Below are 23520 nucleotides of genomic sequence, written 5' to 3'. Positions count from 1 at the left end.
GTTCAGCTAATGAATGTCTTCCAAAACCAGCTTATTTATAACTAAGAACGTGGCTATTTATGCTTCTAATTAATTCTGCTGGCTTCTCTTCTTTAGTTTATTGGCAGCTATCCATTTCATTTTGTTCTTTCCATAAGGTTACTTGCTGCAGAAGGACGATCTGTCTCTACAAGACTGTAAGACTGAGACTTGCACAAAGTTTAGTATGCACTCATATTCTCCTACTCTAGTTTAAAATGAAAGCTACTCCACTGCTTTTGTGAAGTTCAAGAAGATATATTAAAGGTATTCTTTAGACCATCTTGACAAGTGTTGCTTTAGAAATAATGGGAGGAATTCAACATCACATAAAGCAAGCGTTCCGTCAGCACAAGCATTTCAGCTTGCCAGATAGGACAATCCCTCCTTTCTTCCCCCCCCCCCCCATGCACTGTTCTGAAGGTTCTCTTGACACAGTCCCTGTGCCCCCACCCTGCCAATTTCAGGGCATGTGGCAGATGTACAGAGAAAAGCCTTGTTGCACAAGTGGCAGTGCTTATGCAGGGCTCCCACTGGTGGGATTTGTTAGGTTAATCCCATTCAAAGGGTTGTATCCAATTCAGAGTAGACCACTGAAGTTAACAGGCATGACTACCTTAGGTTCATTTCATTTCAAAGGGTCTACTCTGAGTAAAGTATATATTATTCCCATGAGAGTCCCATAGACTGCAAGAAGATCAAACCTATCCATTCTGAAGGAAATCAGCCCTGAGTGCTCACTGGAAGGACAGATCCTGAAGCTGAGGCTCCAATACTTTGGCCACCTCATGAGAAGAGAAGACTCCCTGGAGAAGACCCTGATGTTGGGAAAGATGGAGGGCACAAGGAGAAGGGGATGACAGAGGATGAGATGGTTGGACAGTGTTCTTGAAGCTACTAACATGAGTTTGGCCAAACTGCCAAAAAAAAAATCTTGAAAAAGTTTATTTAAAAAAGCACTTCCCAAAAAATTCCTTTAAAACAATCAAGTCCTTAAAATTTGTTCCCCTAAAAAAGTCGTTAAAATAATCCTTCCAAAAATTGTCCAGTAGCACTTTAGAGACCAACTAAATTTGTTATGGTATGAGCTTTGGTGTGCATGCACACTTCTTCAGATACCTGATATATGAATGTTTTGGACTGTTGGTAGATCTCTGTCCTCTATTATAGATAGCTTTAATAGGGAATATAATTATATTCCCTATTAAAGCTATCTAAGGCTGTATACATATCATACTTTTAAAGCACAACACTCCCAAGAACTCTGGGAGCTGTAGCTTACCCCAAAAGAGCTATAACTCCCAGCACCCTTAACAAACTACAGCTTCCTGGGTGCTGCTCTTTCTAGGTGCTTTAAACGTATGGTGTGCACTCAGCCTAAGCCTAGACTCCACTTTCTTGAGCCTTTTGTAATTATTTTTTTGGGGGGGAGGAGTGGGGAAGATTCCCTCACTCCAGTTTCCTTCCAAATATTAGAATGCATATTTCCCCCCCTTAATTTTAGAACAGTTTCCTCCAGTGATGGCTGTTGTGGGATTTGTGTTTCAGCATTAATATTGCACTGACCGCTCTGTAGACACGGGTGTTTGAACAAGCTAGGCTCTCCCCTTCTTGCAAAGCATCTGCAAGCAAGCAAGGGTGCATGGCTAGCATTGTTCCAGGGCTTAATTGCATTAAACAGGCTGATCTGCCAGAGAAATCAGTGCTTGCACACACCCCACACACCCCCGGGTGGGCGGATTGGTAAAAAAGCTGATCAACTATGGTGTTCCCTGCCCCCCACCAAAAGCTCAAAAACTCTGTGCAATCTTCCCCCCCCAAAAAAAAAAACTCAACAACTTTGGGGCACCCTCTGCAAAAAAATATCAGGTGGGGGGGGGTGACAAAAAAAATTCCGCACTGGGTACCACCTGACCTTCCTACGCCTCTGGATATGAAGTCTGCAAACGTCAAGAGCTAGAGCTGCATGGATGTTTCCAATTTGTCTACAGTCCCAGCAGACAGGATGGGCTTAAAACGGCTCAGAACTACAATGCCTCTAGGACTGCCTCTCCCCGTAAGAAGTGACCTGGACCCTGTGGTCACCATCTGAGGCCCTTCTTTGTGTGCCCCCTCCACAAGAGGTCCGGAGAGTGACAACGCGAGGCAATGTGGCTCCCTGTTGGTACAATGCTCTCCCCAGGGAGGCTCACGTATCTTTAGGTGCCAGCCAAAAATATTTCTCTTTTCCCAGGCCTTTGGCTAATTTAACTATTTATAGCCTTTAAAGCTCTCTCTCTCTCTCTGTGTGTGTGTGTGTTACTGCTTTTGTTTGTTACAATGTTATTATTTTTGTGTTTTTGTATTGTAAACTGCCCTGTGATCCTTGGATGAAGTATAGAACTTTAATAAACAAATAAAAAAAGAACAAAACTTGACTCGTTCTCCCTTCAATTACTGTTCTGTAACCCCAATTATATATGTTTAACATACCAACGTGTAGCAGTCATTAGCATATCGTAGTTGTCAACTGCTCCACTGAAACTTCCTAATTGTTTGTTGATTGCATTCTCTTACTTTCAGTGTTGCTGCAATATTATTCTAATCCCAGTTTGTCATCATTTTCTCATTGTAAGCTAGCCTTCTATACACAATAAAAATAATGAGATGTTAGAAGTCTACAGGAAATGGAAATATTTTAATATTTAGACAGGCTTGTGACACTTTAGAGACTTACCAATTTACTGTAGCTTCTGGGTGAGATCCAAATCATTCTAGCAGATGAAGGAATACTTCTCCAACTCCTCCCTGTAGCCCAATGTGCTCCCCCATAACCCTGCAACACATTTGCACAAGCCAAAGTCCACTGCTGAAGCAGGACATGATTGTTAGACATCACCTTAAGTCAGGGTGGGGAACTTCCAGCAGATGGGCAAATCTTCACCTTCCAAGGGGTCCAATTTGGGTCAAGAGGCCATTTCCCTCAAGCTATGCCCAGCTGACCCTCAGCTGATGTTGCTGGTGACTTCAGCTGATGGGTGGGGTTCAATTCTGCATACCTGTTCGCACAGTGAAAGCAGCTGGATTTAACACTCATCAGCTAGTCTACATTTTCAAAGGCTAGTATCCACTTTGCATTAAATGTTTTGGGAGGTGATGAATGGTGATGATAGGGGAGGCAGAAAAAATTCTGTTTTCTTTTTGACATGAGAAAAAAAATAGTCAGGAGAAAAAAATTATAGAACAAAGGTCTGCCCACTGTAAGGAAGGAACATAAACTACCTGTTACATGTGGAAATAGTTCATGTGCAGTATCTCACCAATGCTTGCAATATTCCTGTAAGGCCGTATCCAAATATCACCATCAACCACTCATTGAACTGAACATATAGCTTGCTATACTGCTCACAGCAGCGTTAGTTGCTTTTCTACATCAGCTCTCCCTCTGTTTTCTGTTGCAATATGATTTGTTGAATATAGCCTTCAAATAGTGCCCTTTGTATCTTAAACAAACAAACCCCACAGTGAAATAGTCCTATAGGCAGCCTTTCTGGTAGCTACTCATTCTCCAGCTATAGTATAATTCTTCTACACTGGTCTGGAAAACACATGAACATCTGCTTGAAGCAATATGAGGCTCTTCTATTTCGGTAAGTACTTAGGACTCAGGGATAAGCAGGGTTTTTACGCTAGCACTACTTAAACACATTTTGTAGTGCTGTCTTTTTAATTTCTAACCTCGTTATCTACCCTTAGAAGCTGCTTTGTACAAATGTCAGAAAAATACTGCAAAGCTGTAAACAGAAAAAGCTAGAGAGTGGATATTAAACAAGTTCAGTGGAGTTTCATGGCAGAGGTCTCTCTCATCATGGTTATGCAATACAGTATGCTTTTTACTTTGAGGATACTGAATGTGGTGGTGGGTTCCATGTAAAGGGTGACCCACATTCTGTATTCTTGCCAGCTACTTATTCTCCAGACCCAGCTCCAGGGCCAACCCACTCATGAGGCAAGCCTCAAGTGGTGGAACCCCAATAGGTGGTGCCCCACCACCTCCTCCAAACTGAGAGCCAGTTTGGTGTAGTGGTTAGGAGCGGCAGACTCGTAATCTGGGGAACCGGGTTCGCGTCTCCACTCCTCCACATGCAGCTGCTGGGTGACCTTGGGCTAGTCACACTTCTCTGAAGTCTCTCAGCCCCACTCACCTCACAGAGTGTTTGTTGTGGGGGAGGAAGGGAAAGGAGAATGTTAGCCGCTTGGAGACTCCTTCGGGTAGTGAAAAGCGGGATATCAAATCCAAACTCTTCTTCTTCTCCCCTGCCAGTGGAGAAGCGCTGCGGTCACCAAGTGCCTGAGATGTTACAAGACAGATCTTGCCAGCACTCCACAGGCGCTCCTGTGCAATGTAGATATGAAATGCTTCACAGGCAGTGGGGCAGCAAGGTGGCAGTGTGGGGAGGGGCGTCAGCAGGAAATTACCATGTCACCCCAAGTGTCAAAATGGGACATCTGCCCCTTCCTAGCTCTGTGTGTGGAAGCACCCTTAGCAACAGGAAACACACATACTCTATCAAACAAGAAGATATGAAGTAAAATGTTTACGAAAATACAATCTCATGGATTCTTTTAGTAGCTATTCATCAGAATACTGTGCATATGAAATAGGGAGAAAATAGCTTGTGGAACATCTTTACATCTATTTTCATAAAAGTGAAATGAGGAAATTATTTTTTATCTTTATGAAAATCTGTAACGGTTCTGAAGCCTAGTTTGACCACTAGCCCCACCACCTCATAAAAGTTTCTAGAAAAAGGCAACAGTATTGGGCTACTACTGATTACAGTCATACCTTGGGTTATAACCACTTCAGGTTGCGCGTTTTCAGGTTGTGCACCGCGCTGAACCCAGAAGTACCAGAACGTGTTACTTCTGGGTTTCGGTGTTCACGCATGCACGTAAGTGCTAAATCGTACTTTGCACATAAACACCGAATCATGACCCGCACATGCGCAGATGCGGTGCTGTGGGTTGCAAACGCTGCGGGTTTCAAACGTGCCTCCCGCACGGATCACGTTCTCAATACGAGCGTCCACTGTACTGTATTCTCCCATTTCAATCACCTAGTCCTGCTGATCCTGAAACATGCTTACAGCACGTGTAGTTTTATGACGGCATCTCTTTGGCCAGGGATAAAGAATAAGAAGATTGAATACAGACGACAAAGCAGCTACAGGGTATATATTGTGAACAACTGAGAAGTTAATGATAACATTTTGTAACTACTTCAATATCCAAGAGCTTCTTCATTATACAAAGACAAACAAGCACTTAATTGGGTACAGAAGTTGCATTTACTATTTGTTTCAGCATACAAAGACTTCCAGAAACTGAGGAGGCTTAGGGTCGTGGGCTGCTGTTCAAAGCATGCAATTACAATTTTCACCCTTTCCAAATGGCAATTGCTTTGTGTAATTACATGTCCAAACTGAGTTCACACATTTGCAAATATCATTTACTGTGATTTCTTTTCTAAGCCCTCTTTTTTCAGATCTTCATGTTCCACCCCTACGCACCAGAGCACTGACAAACAGTCTTGATTGCAGTTTTGTTTGGATGTCACTGTGGTGCAAAAATGACAGAGTGGCGAACAGCAGAAATAAAACGGCACCAATGAGATAGCCAATAATTGCAAATGCACTCCCAGTAGTGGTCTGCCCTAGCCTCTCTCTTCATGGGCATTCCAAGACCAGTTAACTCTCCCCTCCCTGGCTGTTTTGCTTCATCAAGTTAGCATCTCCTTTCACTCTAACTGGCCGCCTTCGATTTTAAGATTTCTTGGGAGGGACACTATTACTCCCACCTTAAGGAAAGTGTCTTACACACTGACAATGCTAAATAACATGTTAAAACAGCACCAGTTATCAGCCTACTTATTAGTAAAGGAGTACACAGAAGCCACTGCAACAATCAACTGAAGTAGTCCCCCATGGACTAATTAAGACATCATCCTTCACAAACTTCATTAATAGTAAGGGATAATAATAATTAACCCCAAAAGCCACACACACACATAAAGCATCCATCCACCCCTGTGATGGAAAGACGTTACTTAAAGTTCTTAGTATTTAGTAGAAAGAAATTAACAATTTCTCTAGTGTGCGAATATTGGTAACCACCAAACCGAAACCTGACTTACCCTCTGGGCAACATCCATGTCAGATAAATGACAATAAAGAACAAGTATTTGAGCATAGCAGAGTGCTAGCAGAGAAAGTGAACAGAAAAGCAGAAAAGGCAAACATGGCAGGACAGCTCAGCTGCTGAGCCAACCACTGGCACTAATTTAGCTGCTAATATAGTGAAAGAGCAAGCAGAGGAGCAGTCACAAAGTTCTGTCCCTCTAAACTAACATGCTTACGTCAGGATAGCATTGAGGGGTCCCAGACCAGAATGCCTAGCTTTCATGGGAGGAAGAGAAAGGAGGAAATATATAGATAGCATTTTTTGTTGGCTTCCGTCTGTCTTGGGAGACAATGGAGTACGTCTCTGGAGTTGAAGTCAAACTGCTGTGTTAGCAGGACCGAAGTGACCTCCCCAGAGTGTTCTGAACTATTTCAACATTGCATATTTAAATGGCTGTAACCTGCCCTGATGATAATAATGCCACCACAAAAGTTGTTGTAAAGTGATGCAAGATCAATCAACTTAAAATGCCGAAAGGTGAAATGACTGAACTTTAACTGTTCCTGAACCCATGTTTGGTTCCATGTGCATGATGGAAGGTTAATCTAAGTATGCCTACTAACTAAGAACATTTACCCTCTTTTCAATTATGAAAGCAGCTGCAGATGAATCATTCGTCTTTTTTAAGGCAATTTCCCAGTAGCTGAACCATATAAACGTCATGTATAAATATCAAGACAATCCAAAATGGTTGATAATTTGTCCGAGACTCTGCTGAAGCCAAGATGGAGTGGGTGCTTTCCTCCTTTGTCCCCATACCAGACTCCAGTCCCAATGGCAACACAGCATTGCTAAAATGCTTTTATATTGTGTAAGACATTTTGATGGAATCAAAGTAGATACTACTTTAAAAGAGAAGTTAGGCTTAAATTGAGCAAACTTACAAAGAACCAGGAATAATCTTCTCATCCAAATAGCCAGCAGTCAAACGGCTGACTAAGGAAGATTTAGACAGCCTGTCATTTAAAATTGTTAAAATAAAAAAGTTTCTTCTGTAAAAGGAATAAAATACTTGGCACAGATTGTGTAGGAATACATGGCTCATCTTAAGTGGAGGATTCGGGAATGTGATGCCCATGACATCAGCTGCTGTAGCTCACACAACACTGCCCCACTTGAAGTAATGTAAACAGCTATCAGCTGTGCCCCTAAGTGCACATGGGATAAATTATTAATATAATCCTATAGGATTTTAGGATTTCAATCTGCTAAATATGGCAGCATGCAGAATTTATAGGCATAGGGATTTTTTTATCCAGTTTTTTACCACAATGACAGTGGGAGCCAATAAATTATTTTATGGGGGGGGGGGAGTTTCAACTTACAAAGATTTGGAGGTTTACAACGTAGCAAGTCAACTAAGCAGGATAATAAATTAATGTTTTAAAATCCAGTCCCCTAAAACTGTATTAACTAACTCAATGAAAACTTTTATGGTCGCACCCGGGATTAAAATAATAGGTAACAAAAATTATACATTCACATATTATACAATAAACAGACTGCTGTTTTCAACTTGGTATCCCGATCTCACTACACCTGCTTCTGATATAGTAACTACTATCTCCTTAAGACCATCTACTTGGGACTTCCCCTGTTATAGTATCATATAATTGCAGAGTTGGAAGGGACCCAGAGGGTCATCTGGTCCAACCCCCTGCAATGCAGGAATCTCAATTAAAGCACCCATGACAGATGGCCATCCAACCTCTGCTTAAAAACATCCAATTAAGGAGAGCCTGCCACCTTATGAAGGAGCCCATTCCACTGTCAAACAGCTATTACCATCAAAAAGTTCTTCCTGGTGTTACTCCTTTCTTGTAACTTGAAGCCATTGGTTCAGGTCCTGCCCACTGGAGAAGAAAACAAGCTTGCTCCATCTTCCATTTGACAGCCCTTTAGATATTTGAAGACTGCTATCATATTGTCTCTCAGTCTCCTCTTATCTAGGCTAAAGATACCCAATTCCCTCAACAGTTCCTCATAAGGCTTCGTTTCCAGAGTTTTTCTGATTTACATTTAAACAAGTTGCTTTTTATATTAGTGTTCTATCACTTGATTATCTTATTGGGTCAAGTGTGTAATTTCTTATGGTATAATAAAACATGACTGGCTATTTGCTCTGGAATATGCATATTGTACATCATCACATTATAACATACTTAATATATTTTCATGCATGTAGACATTTATTGGCTATTGTGGCTGTGATAAGAATATAATATTGTAAATAAAGCATTTGTTTTGTACTGTATATTGTATGCACTGAAAATATCTTATTATGTTTCTTAACACCCCATAAGACAGTGTTCTACAACTCCCATCACCTCTGACCATTGACCATAATGGCTGAGGCTGATAGGATGTGTAGACCAAAACATCTGGAGAGCACCAGATTTGGGAAGGCAGCTGTAAGAGCTGTTGATCGCAAAACCAGGATTGTGGGTTGCTACTGCAGATATGTATGATTCAAATAGCAACTTAACTGCTTTGTGTCCAGTTTCTAATGGGTTTCCTGCTCCATTCCACCTCTCCGAACCTTAATCTAGTCTTTATGCTGACTGACTGCCTAGAACATTATTCTCATATGAACATTTTGACCCCGAAATATTTCTTACCAACTGTCAGGTTTGATGCAGCTGAAATAACTACTCAATAAACCTTGGTTTTGCAAAGGCGAATTAACCTCCAGTAACACCAGGATGGGGAAAAAAATGAATGCATTCTAATCTTCAAACCATAAAAACCTGCTTGTGGGAAAATACCACTGAACAGGCACTTATTTTACGTCCTTCCCCCATTCAAACACTTTCTTGGATAACACACTAGGGAAAGAAATTCCACTTAAAAATGTTTTTTACTTAGAAGATTATAAGACTTGGTGCAGGTTGAGGAGAGAAGCATGGAATATATTCAAAAGAGGTAGTAAGGTGCTGATTCCTTTGTACCGGCCTGAAGTGACAATTCCCTCACTTTCTTCCTTTGCTCAAAGGAAACACTGTTTTTTGTGCAGTGGAGAAAGGAGACACTTAAAATCTTTCTTTTTAATGTTTTCAATCTCCCTTTCTCTTGTTTGCTTTAAAGATATGTTCTTTCTATTCCCTTCCCCAAAACTTACCTGTACCGCTTATAATAGCTTGCCATGGCAACTAGAGGAAATGATTACCTTTCGGCACTACTTTTAGCCTAATAATACGGCTCTCTTCAAGGGTTTCTTTAGATGCACTCAAGTAACCTTACTTCTCCTGCTGTGCCAGCCCCTGTACAAGTGCAGCTTCCAATCAGGAAAGAAGACTTTTCTCAAACAGCTCAAGCATACCATCTGTGTAAGCAGGATTTAACAGGATTCCAGGATCCAGTTCAGTTTTCAAAATATATTCTGAAATGTAACTCCTGTGTGTAGCAGGAATATTGCCAAAAGTTATCCTGAGAATGTTGAATGGTATGTCTGAACAAATCCATGCTGTGAAGCAGTTTTAGTTACTTTAACAGGGTTAGGCTTCAGATTGCCATCTATAGGTACATGTAGATGGGGCATTTTTCAATGAACTTCCAGTCCAGATTTACAATTTTAAATTTATGTAAAACACTTAAACCTCATCTCTCCAAAGGAGTTTTCAACAGAATGAAGTAGCAACAAATAAGAGCCAAAATAAGGAAACGCAATAAATAGAAATCAAACAAGAGAGGACCAAGGCAGACAGTAGGCCTTTCTGAACAGCTAGGTTATGGAATTGCCCGGATAAACCAGAGGAACAGCTTGAGCCTCATTGGCCCAACAGTGGTAGGGCTGGTGCTTCTTGCAACAGATGCTGTTACTTCTCATGGTATGGGGTACAAAGAGTAGTAACCACCCCAACTGAATGAAAACAGAGCAAGGTTCATATGGAAGAGGACATATTTGAGGCATGTGAGTCTTGGACTGTGAAATTGTACAGGGAATCTTGCTGGTATTTGCTGGAGAATAGGACGAAACTATTTCCTGCCTCCCTACATCCACCAGAAGGTTGGCAGCCGCACCTGCAATAGTCAAAGCCTCTGAGTCATGAAGATATAGAGAAAGTAAATGGGGGAAAGAGAAGAGAGACGTAAGAGGGAGACACAGGAGGAAATGTTGGCAGGCTTTGCCACAGAGGGAAATTAGAAAGACGGAGATAAATGAGAGATGGTGAGGAAAGTCTGAGGGCCAGAAAACCTCCAGTGGCAAGTTTACAAGAGTTGAGAAGGAATTCTGAGGCAAGGAACCTATGTTGTAGTAAAGATGTGGTCCTGTAATCAGGAGTGCCTGAGGAAATAAAACATGCAACAAGCAGGATCAATGATGACAAGAGCACCCAGACTTGGAAGAGACAAGCTGGGATTCTGAAGATCCTTGGGACCTATAATGGAAGAGTACAACAATCCTGATAACAGGTTAATTTTCTGCTACTCTACATCCCCATGTTTTATTTCACTTTTCATGTTTTATTGTTCTTGCTTCTATTTGTTTGTTTGTTTGTTTAGTATACTGCCCTTCATTTGTAGATCTCAGGAAGATTCACAACATAAAAATACAATATAAAAACACAATATACATAATAAAAACAAGAAAAAACTACAAACCAATAACCCCCTTCAATATATTTTATAGTAAAAGAAAAAAAAATGGAAACAAACAAACAAATAAAGTTGATAATTAGCTGCACTGGGAGTCCAGCATGTAAACAGAACTGCAGGGTAGAAATAAGTAAATAAATACAGCAAGCTAGGCAGAAGGCTGGGCTGAGCATGCCTTCTTAGGACATTAGTATTCTATGTACAGAGTGTTTTTTCCCATGGGAGCAGAGTCAAGCATGCAGGTCCTCCTTCCCACAGCTTGCAATAGTACCATTGGAAAAATCCATTTCTCAATCAACTGCGTTGAATGTATAAATTGTGCATAAGTGAAGAATACTATTTTAGTAATTCACCAGTTCTCTTCCAACCGTAATGAAATATCTGGTGTAAACCTTTCCAAAATGAATGTGGGTGTTCAGTGATTGTGCCACTTTCCTTCCAATATGTTTTTCAAGATTGGATTTTGAGATTTGAGAAGCAGGAGTCAAATCAGGAAAACTTCTACATTAACTCACAGCACAATAGGAGCCATGAGAGAGATAACATTCATTAGTTATCTGAACATCAGGAGGCCCCTAGGCTGGAAGACAAACTGTTCTGTAATATTTTGGATGTCTTGAAGGAGTTCTAGAATACACCAATTAATCAGAGCTGACTTTTTAATTTACTATGACATATTGTAATAAATAAGATTATTAAAGGGAATCTAATCCATCTGGTGTGCAGAGGTCATGATTTAATTAGGAGTTTTATATATCTGAAATTAAACTAGGAGTATATGAAATGCCTAAAAATAACAGAAAACTTTGATTAGACTTTTACCACTATTAATAATGCCCTATTTCCTTTTCCAGTGTCTTAATAATGTAATTATCCTGGAGCAAACCAGAACTAGGTATATTTTATTTAAATTTGAAGTCTACCCAACTGCTGACGTTCTGGACAGGTTTAGAAGTTTTTGTCAACAGATCAACACCAGATTAAAACAGCTCGATTGAGAACCTCTGAACCCTTCTTCTAGCACTAAAAACAAACCCCATCGCTGTGAGTGGCAGTGCTGAGTCAATTCTCTAAACATGCCTCAGCAATCACAGCTGAGGAGTGCAAACAGGTTTCATTAGATTGGGGAAGGATGGAGAAAGGAGTTAAGAATGACCCTTTCACACAGAATCCAAATAGCTGCAAGGGACATTGTGCCTCTCCGATGCTGATGACCTCCTGAAGCAAAGGGGACAGGTGTATCAATGGAAAATGACACACAGTGGGATATGTATTCCAATTGTGGAGCCTGAGATAGTTTAAATACTAGGCAGCTGCCTAGGGTGGCAAAATGTTAGGGGCAGCAAAAGTAGAAGGGCAGTGGAATTCAAAAGGTTGCACAATTCATAGGCACATGACAGACTTACCATTGCTCCATGGCAAGGCGAATAATAGCATACAGTATATATTTTTACTGACCTGCTTACAAGACAATAGTTTATGGGAAGAAATGTTAAGAGAATATGTACATCTGATCGGCTCGCCTTGGTGGTTGCTGCTGCCCTGGCACACTAGCATTTTGGAATCAGCTACTGATGTAAGTTGTTGTAACAAACATTTCTTACCAACTGACAAGTTTTCTCTCACTATGACTGGGAAACTGCAATTGCTACTCATTTATATCTGTATATACTCTTTGGTATTTGTAGTTTTCTTTCTCAACTGTTGGTGGAGCTGGGAATTTGCAAGTCTTGTTTTGTATACACTCAAACTGGTTTCAAAACTGGGGTTGATAGCTCTATTGTGATTTTTTTTTTAAAAAAAGCTTAGTTTGGTTTATTATTCAGCATGGCAAAAAGAAATAATCTGGTTCCCAGTATGGAAGGCTGAAAAGGAAATCCAAACAAACAAGAAGGTTGTATCTCCAATCAGAACAAGAGGAAAGGAGTTCAAGGACCAAACTGAGACTGAAGCTGAAATGAGTTTTACATACTGCCTCAAAAGTTACTGGTTTGAGGAACATAGCTTGAACACAGAAGACAAACCAAATGAAGTACTTCAGATCAAGAACTGAAAGCAAATGAATCTGAAAATGCTACAATGTCTACAATTTTTAACTTTAGTGAGCCTGCCACTTGGCCTATTTGCAACAAATTTTGGTGGAGCATGGACCAGTACCAATTCAACAATTTGTGTTTCGCAAGGATAATAATCCACTGAAGAAAATTCTCATTCTATAATTATACATGGACACTGGCTAATGAGAAATAATTAATCACAATGATGTCAGTATTCCATATCAAATAACTCTGTTCTGGTTTTGTTGCTAGCTGCTTACTCGTAACATTACTGGAACATCACGATCTCTTTGTGATAAAGGAACAAGAGATTGGAAAAACACATCTGCTATTTCAGAAGGACACAAGAGAAGTAGTGACCATCTGGAAAATTTTCACAAATGGAAAGAACCTGAACTTCATTTTTTTTTAAAAAAAGAAAATTGTTGATGAAGAAAACATGCCAAAAGAAAAATACTGGCAACAAATTTTAGAATGACATTTTTTTTTAATGAGAGCTCTTGGTTTACACCATTTGACTTCTTGGGAAACACATGAAAAACTACACACATCTGGTAACAGAAGGTTTCTTAGATTTGAGAAATATTTAGCTGTGCCCGACCCTGTTGTGAATCAGCACTTGTGTAGAATAAGGAACAATGAGACACATGTTCAGTGTATTGGAAAATAGTTAATTCAGCTTTTATGCAATGCCATCATAGAAAAAATTCTGTCAGCATCTTGTACTGCTAAGTACTTTGCAATCTCTCTAAACTGAACATGGGGTGTAAGCCATGGTGAGCAAATGACAATGATTCTTTGCTTCATAGATGTAGCCAGTTAACAAAAAGAAACATATGTATTCATACCACAGGAAGAGACAAATGGTGTTGATATTATGGATACTTTATTTCAGTAGTTGGAAGAGATGGAACTACCTATTGAAAAGGGTAAGACAACGACTTAAATATGAAGGGGAAAGAAAATGGCATCCAACAGATAATTATGAATTGTAGTGCACATTCCTTAAAATTTATCATAGTTGATGCTGCTTTTGGAAGGGTTGGAAGATTCAGAACATTTCTATGCCATCTGGTGGGATTTTATTTCTTATGTTTCAGACCTTGATGCTCAATATTCACCATTCACCTCAGTTCGGGAAATATGGTTGTCTTGATTTATATTGCTGTGCCACCATTTTCCTCTTTTAATTTTGCATTGCTTATTTGTGTCTTATATGGCATGATGTAATACCCTGCTACTGCACTGTTGGGTTGTTAATGTCAATAAAAAATTGGAAAATAAAAATAAATGCTGCTACTAAGTGTTGCTTGGATAGCACAAACACCTGACTGTCCTTTTCCTACCAAACAAGAAAACAGTTGTGCAATTTCCAATATGTTTTTGTTCTTTCTATGAATTTCTGTTTTCATTATATTTTATCACTTTTTGTGAGACATTTCAAGCTATATGAAGGAAGACAGAGTAATGAGGCCTTCCTGGAATTAGCATCCCTATGACACAATGGGGCATGACAGAGGAGAACGATCCTTCAATAAAGACAAAGCCTCCAAGGAGCTCTCACATACATTCCTATAAACAGGTGAAACAAGATTTTCGATCTGATATGAAGACAGGGGAAAGGTAAGAAAACAAAAGGGCAGAGATGGAAAATTAATACAATTAAATAAAACTCAAATCAAAATACTTGCTGTCAAAGTGAATGCATATTTTCGAAAGGCAACAGTAGGATAGATGGCATTCACATAAAAGACTTGTCCAGCAACACAGGAGATGATAACATATCATCAAACGCTCTGAGAAATATACCGTCCCAGCTCCCGTTTATTGCTACATTAACAATGGAGATGGCACATCAAGGGAAAACCCAAAAAGTGTCAGACCCTCTATATTTAAACATAAAGAAGGAATTTAAGTAAAGTCTGGAAGAATACTGCAGAATATCTCAAAAATGATGAGCATGGGGAAATTGATGTCAAATATTAGTTTTACAAGTTCTACACTTAACATGCTTTTCTCAGGACATAATAATTCAACATTAAGCTGTCTGCTCTTACAAATAGGATTTTCATAAACTCAGGGAAAGGCTGGTGTCTGCATGCCTATGTACTGAAGCTATGCAACAAACAAACAAACCACCACGAAAGTAAGCTCTACCTACAGATCCTTGATCTTTAGATCCTTGATCTAATTTGTCCTGAACACTATGGCTAGGAGGACAATGAACCATTAGTTTATGGTAATACAGAACACTTCAGACCCCACAGTACAATATGTATTTTACCAAGTTCTTGATTAAGAAACCAATATGGAATTTATAAGAGCGGCTACAATGCTTATTTTAAGTCTTTCAGGACATTACTAGCAACTTCCTTTCCCACTGGACACAGCAGATGGAATTAGCATCTGGTCCTTCTTCAGTACAGGGAGCCCAAGAGATAATGGCCAGCTAGGAGGAAATTGTACTCATTCCCCAGACAGCAATCAAAGCAACTTTGGTTCCAGAGATTCTAGTAGGCACAACACTAAGGAGACACTTTGAATTAAAGTCAGATCAACAGTTTGGAAGGAAGCCCAGAAAGCAGATACTTCTGAAGTGAAGTAAAACCAAGCATGGTGTTATATGTTTAGGAAAATAGGCTTATTATCTAGTCTCCTTCAAATTAACAGTTTAAGAAAGAAGCAATCATGTAGTGAAAGCACTCTACTAATACAGAATAGGAGTGTGCAACATATGACATTAAATTATACAAGAGTAGATTACAGAGGGAAACTGCCACTAGCTATAATGCACTATGCTATAGATTTCCAAGTTTTTATCTTCAAGATTTCACAGCACTTATATCCCTATTTATCAGAAGATAATTTGAGTGGCCATGAGCTCGTATTTCAAACTTCCAGTGAAAAATTAAATGCATCCAGTAGAATCTTACAAATAAGACGGTGTACAATTGTGCAGAGGCACATAGGATAAGAATCTCATTCAGGCGTCCTTGGATATTTATTTATGGCAGAGTTTTAACACCCAGCTCTTCCCCCAGATTCAAGCACAGGATAGGTTATGATACAACAAAGTGTGAAACAAATTATGAAGACCACTATGGAGTTTAATGCAATTCAAGAGATTGTAATACCACAAAGCTGTTAATATGGTTGGTAATTCAAATAATATGCACCGCCAACAATACCCCCAAAGCTAAACTACTAGGAAGAGACAGGCCTCACCTCTTCAGCATTCTATGATATATAGCATCACATCCAATACAACAGTTTTTCAATTAAGTTTTCTCTTTATGGCATTCTAGCAGTGCAAATGGATATTACAGCAAATGCTGCAGTGCATCTTCCCTTTTAAATGAGTGTTCCTGTTGAAGATTTTTTTTTAAAGGAGAGATTGGATGGCCACCTGTCATGTATGATCTAGTTGTGATTCCTGCATTGCAGGGTGTTGGACCAGATTACCTTGGTGCCCTTCCAGCTCTACAATTCTATGATAAGGTTCCATTCACAAGTTCCCTTCCATTTCACACACTGTTTCTCCCCACCATTCTATTTTTCTTTTTCAACACCACTTTACATTGCACCAGAACCTTCATTGGACTGTTTTTTGGGGGGAAGGAGGAGGACTTAGGATATTTTTTTAAAACAAACAAACAAACAAACAAGGTATTCTACCAACCACTGTGGTTCCTCCTAGCATGTTGACACTTCTCTCCTGTTTTTTAATGGTTCCAGTTCTAGCAGTGCTCACCACCTAAATTCACTATCTAAATTCACAATTTAATCAGATTATAGTAGCTAGCTGTAATCAACGTGATGAAAACTGGAGGACCCTGGGAAGCACAAAACTAGGATTGTAAGACAGGCTGAAAATGCACAACCTTTTAACATCTCCTGTGCTTTCCACTTGGCAAAGAATGAAATCATTATTTCCCTGCCAGAACAATAGGAAAAAATGAGGGAGGAGGATAGAAATATGACATTCTCTCAGCCCTATTCCTTAGCCGAGAAAACGTGAGTATGTACTGCAGCCAAAATTGCACTGATAAGACTTAAGCACACATACGGTAAGTTGGTGAAGAACTGCAGTGTGAGTTTTCAATGCAGCATCCATAACCACATAAGGAACTAAACAAAATCAGTGATCTTTAAAGAACAAGAATAATTACAAGTGAAAGGTAAAACAAAATTCTCTCAGTCTTCTAAAGTGATAAAACTGTTTCATATCCATAATCAGGAACTGATCACCTATGCTACTTTTTTCTAATTACACAATATAATAAAGTTTTAGATAGTATGTTAATATATATATATTTACAATTAAAAATATATAGATTTATTATATTAGAGAGAATTTGTTTTCTATTTCTCAGGGAAATATATCACAAAAGAGTCTGAGAAATAGTGATCAAATTAGCTTAATTACTCCATGTCAACTTGATTAGTCGCTGTTCTTTAATGCAAAAGGTGCCACTTGCAATTAATAGCTGTTGGTGCTGGTTCAATTGATTGAGTGTCTACAATGCACAAAACATGATAGGAAGTTTAGCATTATCTTACAGCAATTCAGTAGAGAAGTCTTGTCCCAATGGTACATAAATCTGAAGTACCAGAAATTGCTGGATCAGTCCAACTAGAAAAAAGAGAAAAGAAATACATAAAGTATACCCTACACATATTATTTAGCATTCCAGACAGAAATAGGAACTTTATTTCCCAAGGTTTATGCAATATATGAAAAGAGGAAAAACAACAGGAGGAAACCAAATCAAGCTGCAATAAAAGGGGATACTATTCTAAACAAGCAATTGGTGGCTCAGGTGGAACTCCTACAAAAAAAGAGACTTAATTACTTTATTTACAGTTTTTATTACATTGACAGAACACAAACACATGACTCTACAAGGGCACATAAAAAAATCTAAAAATTCACAGGCAATACGGAGGGAAGAACTCCAGACTATTAGCAAATAGATGTAGGAAAAAAACACTTAAAACAAGAATACACTGCATCACCAAAAAAGGTGGCAACACGACATTTTCCCCCAAAGAAATAATTGCAGAATTTGCAAAATTCTACTCTGATCTATACACCTCCCGTAACCCACCTGAGAAGGAAATCAAAGCATTCCTAACAGAGATGAACATACCTACTCTAACCAATGAGGAACAAGAATATATGGACAGTCCCATCACCCCAGAGGAAATAGACACAATCCTCAAAAACTTAAAACCACACAAAGCTCCAGGCCCAGATGGCTTCACAGCAGAATTCTACAAGAAATTCAAAGAACCCCTGATGCCCTACATGACACGTCTCTTTAATGACATCATGAAAGGAGGGCCCATCCCCAAAACCTGGACCCTCTCCAAAATAGTCTCCATCCCAAAACCAATGAAGGACAGCCTCAAGGTAGAATCATACCGCCCGATTTCATTAATAAACCAAGACTACAAAATATTCACATCAATCTTGGCCAACCGCCTGAAAAAATTCTTATCCAAGCTAATAGCTCCAGACCAAACTGGCTTCGTCCCTGGTCGCAACATTACAGACCCCATCAGGAAACTACTAAACCTAATTGAACACAGCAAGGCAACTAAACTCCCATTAACAATTATGTCCCTAGATATCCTCAAAGCTTTTGATTGCCTAGAATGGAAATACCTATCAGCAGTACTAACTAGCATGAAATTTGGCCCCTACTTCCTACAAACCATCAACCAAATATACTCCCAAGCCTCAGCAAAATGCAGAATTAATAATATGGACTCAAATACCATAACAATCCAAAGGGGCACAAAACAAGGGTGCCCACTATCTCCCTTCCTATTTATCCTGGCGCTAGAACCCCTAGCAATCCGAATCCGAGCAGCCACAGACATCAAAGGGGTGGAAATAAAAGGCAGAACCTATAAACTAGGACTCTTTGCAGATGACCTAATGGTCACAACACCGGATCCCTCAAACACAGCACCCTCCCTGATCAGAGAACTCAACACATTTGCAACGGTTTCAGGCCTACAAGTAAACTTTGGAAAATCGGAAGCCATGTGCTTCAACACCCCACCCTACATCCAAAGAGAACTCACTAACACCACTAAGATAAAACTCTGCCACACCAAGTTCAGATACCTAGGAGTACAAATAACAAAAAACCTTAACAAACTATACCTCCACAACTACAAACCCCTATGGCAACAAATAAACAAAGACTTAAAGAGATGGAACAACATGAAGTTCACTCTCTCAGACAAAATAGCCATGATCAAAATGGTCACCCTTCCAAAACTAACCTATCTATTCCAAACCCTCCCAATCTGGATCCCCCCAACCCAACTTCACAAATGGCAAAGAAAACTACAATCCTTCATCTTCTCACACAAAAAACCAAGAATATACACCAAATACCTACACCTCCCCACCGCAGAAGGAGGATGGGGAATCCCCAATATAGAAGCATACTACAGAGCCAACCAAATACGCCATATAATCCCATACATACTAGAAGACGAGACAAAACAATGGATACACCTAGAAAGGGACACAATTGAGAATATCTGCACCGCAGCATACCCATTCCTCCCAAACAAACTAAGAAAAATCCCCACAACACTTAATAGATACACACAAACCATGTTCAAAGCATGGAAAGCAGAAACAGGCAAACTATCCCCAAACCCATCCCCACTAATGCCCCTGACCTACCACCCACTATTCCACAAAGCAGCACAAAACCTCCAAACCAAAACCTGGCAATCCAAAGGACTATACCGTCTAATAGACTTTTATGAAAACAACAAACCTCTGTCGACACAAGAAATACAGGACAAATTAGAAGACACCCAAATGCCCTGGTTAACACAACACCAACTACATGCCATATTAAACAATCCAACAGTAAAATCAGCAGCAACCAGACCCCTGACAGCCTTCGAAAACCTCATCCTAATGACAAAGGGAAGCGATAGAGGGCTGGTATCCGCAATATACAAAATACTACTCAAAAATTCCACGAACTCCCTAGACACAATCAAAAAACAATGGGAGGACGACATAGGATACGAAATCAACCCCACCCAATGGACCAGAATGTGGTCTAAACCCCCCTTTAAATCCATATCAACAAAAAGAAGAGAACTCACCCTAAAACTAACTTACAGGTGGTATCTAACGCCTAGAAAATTAGCGCTAATATGCCCAGGAACCTCACCAAAATGCTGGAGAGGGTGCACCTCCACAGGCACATACTTCCACATGTGGTGGGAGTGCCCCAAAATCCAAACATTCTGGACAACAACCACACGAGAAATATGTAAAATAACCAAGCAAGTGTTAGAAATCACCCCAGAATTGGTCTTACTTAACATCTTCCAAGACAATAATGCCCATTTACAACACAAAGAACTCATAACCCATCTACTCACAACATCCAGAAACATCATAACCAGACACTGGAAAGACCTGTCAGGAATAAACATGGACCAATGGTACCAAGCAGTATGGGAAACAGCCCTACTAGAAAAACTAACCAGTAAGCTGAAACTGACACGGGGACAAACTGAAGAAGACACATTCACCCCTGTATGGTTCCCCTTCATCACATACACAGCCCAACAAGACAATGACAAAAATCTACCGACAGCATACAAATCAATATGGTTAACCTGACCCAAAATACCCACCAACCCCACTCACACAAGAAACCAAAGATCACCACAGCCAACCACAAATGAACAACCATACCCCAAGCCAACTCCGACCTCTCTCACCGCCAAACGAGCACAAGCAAACAACAGAGAACCTACATAAACAATGCTGACACCAAACCCTACTCATAGCAAGTAAAAAAGAAACACAGTCACCCCACCCCACCTACCTCCCCGTCCCACCCACCTCTTCCCCCTCCCACCTTCCTTTTCTAATGTCTCACGAACACAGACTTATAAAAATGTTATATGGAAAAATTCGCGAGAGACATTGTACTACCTTTGAAAATCTTAATAAAAATATATTTAAAAAAAAAAATAAATAAATAAAAATTCACAGGCATGTTCCAGCAAAAGCATGTGGTGATTACTCTCACAGATGACAAATCCAAACTTTATTTGAACCACTTAAACAATCCATCATACAATAGAATTCAGATTAGGACAGCTGGGGGAAACTAAGGATTTGTTCTAAGCTAGATGTCTAAAATAGAAATGTAAGCTCAGATGGGAAAGCAGAGAGCAAAAGTTTGCAAAAACCAAAATCCATTTCAGGACAGAAAAAACAAAATGATTTTGATTAATAATGGCCACAGAATAATCTTTTTCTTTTTTAAAGGGTGTGTGTGTGGAGGTTCCTGTAGTTGTATGAACAAGAATAGCCATGCAGTAAGTAAAGGTAAAGGTACCCCTGACCATTAGGTCCACTCGCGGACAACTCTAGGGTTGTGGCGCTCATCTCGCTCTATAGGCCGAGGGAGCTGGCATTTGTCCACAGACAGCTGCCGGATCATGTGGCCAGCATGACTTAGCCGCTTCTGGCAAACCAGACCAGCGCACGGAAACACCGTTTACCTTCCCGCCAGAGCGGTACCTATTTATCTACATGCACTTTGATGTGCTTTTGAACTGCTAGGTGGGCAGGAGCTGGGACCGAACAACGGGAGCTCACCCTGTTGCGGGGATTCGAACCACCAACCTTCTGATCGGCAAGCCCTAGGCTCAGTGGTTTAGACCACAGTGCCACCCGCGTCCTACTATGTAGTACCATGCAGTACTACTATCCTATTATGACCAACTGAAAGAATAGCTGACCAACCCCATTCCAAAAAACACACCCTTCCAACTGTCTTAAGACCAGCTGATTGTGATCCTTGATGTAACTGACTCACCAGCCCTAAACAACGGATTGTGTTACCCTATGCTTGGATCTCTATTTTGAAAGGCATGATCTAGACCAGGGGTTGTCAACCTGGTCCCTACCACCCACTAGTGGGCATTTCAGGATTCTAGGTGGGCGGTAGGGGGTTCTACGGCACAAGCTGAATCCTCCTTCCATTGAGCACTGGTGAGCGGCAAGGAAATTTTACCATCAATAAAGATGCATTAGTGGGCAGTAGGTATAAAAAGGTTGGCTACCCCTGATCTAGACACAAAGAAGCATTTCCATTAAACCCCTTGCAAACTCTGTATGAGAAATTGGGTTAGCAAAAAAATAACTCCACAGCGCCATCTGGTGTTAGTGTTAGAATGCATAAACACATATAAAGCGCTTTTTCTTTGCCAATGTAGCCGAGTCCAAAGAAGCATTGCCATTCGTGCTTTTCCCTTTCAGAGTCTTTAATAGTTAATAGATATGCAGCTGTGGGTTTTGTGTTTTAACCAGTTTAACTGGGTTCAATGATTTTTAAAAAAATCTTTAAGGGCTTTGGTTGTATTTTGCATTCATTCTATGTTTAAATTCCTCCGAGAACTGCTGGACTGGGGGTATATAAATGTCATAAATTTATTTCCTGTTAAGCATAATTGGGACTGTGGCCTTGGGGACAAGCCTCTTTAAAGCAGTGCTGGGAAAACCTCAGGCCAACCCATTTATTAATTTTGGACAACCTCTGAGGTATGGCAGCCCTATCAGATTATTTTGGACTCGCCACATCCACCTTACACGGGGCCTGACATCATATATGACATTGGACACAGGAAAGTTCAAGCTACAGCTAAAGGAAGAAGAACTCAATGTGCTCCTGATTCTGCCTTTGCAGCCAAAAGTTGACACTTCTTGAATTTTACACTTTTTCACATACAGCGACACAAAGGTGGAGAATTCAAGAGCTGCTGACTTTTGTCTGCAAATGAAGAAGCAGGAGTCTACAGAGTGCACTTCTGATTTTTCCTTTGCATCTCTGGCTTGAATTCTTCCTTTCAGGCACGGCTTGAAGTCAATCCTGGGATGCAAATGAAGAGCCAGGGATGAAAAGAAAAGAAAACTTGCTTTGCAACCATGGCTTGATCTTTAAATCACCTGTTGTCATATCACAGTTTGCCTGCTGGAAGGAAATGCTGAAGAGCCACTGTCACTCAATTTAGACAGCACTGAACAGGATAGACCATTGGTCTGACTCAACAGAAGGCAGCTTCCTATGTTCATATCCCAAATGTTTTTGTTACAGGTAGGTAGCCGTGTTGGTCTGCCGTAGTCGAAAAAAATCCTTACAGTAGCACCTTAGAGACCAACTAAGTTTGTTATTGGTACGAGCTTTTGTGTGCATGCACACTTCTTCAGATACACTGAAACAGAAGTCACCAGACCCTCTCACTATATATAAGGGTCTGGTGACTTCTGTTTCAGTGTATCTGAAGAAGTGTGCATGCTCACAAAAGCTCATACCAATAACAAACTTAATTGGTCTCTAAGGTGCTACTGGAAATACTTTTTTTATTTTGTTTCCAAAAGTTTTTGATTGCCTTAATTCACACCAAAAATCTTCTTCCAAGAGCACTCAATAGAACAAGCCCAATGTCTTAAGTTTAACATAGCCTCAAGCAATTTCTCCAACATTTGCCTGCTGTTTACCCATACATTTTTGCTTTCAGTTTTAAAGCCTAGTTTAATGTTTTGGTTTTAAATATGCGATAA

General features: G+C 40.1%; 1 protein-coding gene across 5 annotated transcripts in view; it reads right to left on the bottom strand.

Annotated features, from left to right (window-relative positions):
* Window positions 1-23520, bottom strand: part of CFAP20DC (CFAP20 domain containing) — a 140876-nt gene that overhangs the window by 97008 nt on the left and 20348 nt on the right. For 4 of the 5 annotated variants that reach the window (XM_033141329.1, XM_033141326.1, XM_033141325.1 and 1 more), the window contains one exon: window positions 17454-17526. The exons of the other annotated variant lie outside the window; for it this stretch is intronic. In XM_033141329.1, the coding sequence (XP_032997220.1) occupies window positions 17454-17526 (73 nt within the window). The remainder of the gene's footprint in view (window positions 1-17453; window positions 17527-23520) is intronic. 5 annotated transcript variants of the gene reach the window in all.

This window comes from Lacerta agilis, chromosome 2 (assembly GCF_009819535.1).
Source record: "Lacerta agilis isolate rLacAgi1 chromosome 2, rLacAgi1.pri, whole genome shotgun sequence".
Lineage (NCBI taxonomy): Eukaryota > Metazoa > Chordata > Lepidosauria > Squamata > Lacertidae > Lacerta > Lacerta agilis.
The sequence above is the reverse complement of the archived record's forward strand: the minus strand, read 5'-3'. Positions and strand labels throughout refer to the sequence as shown.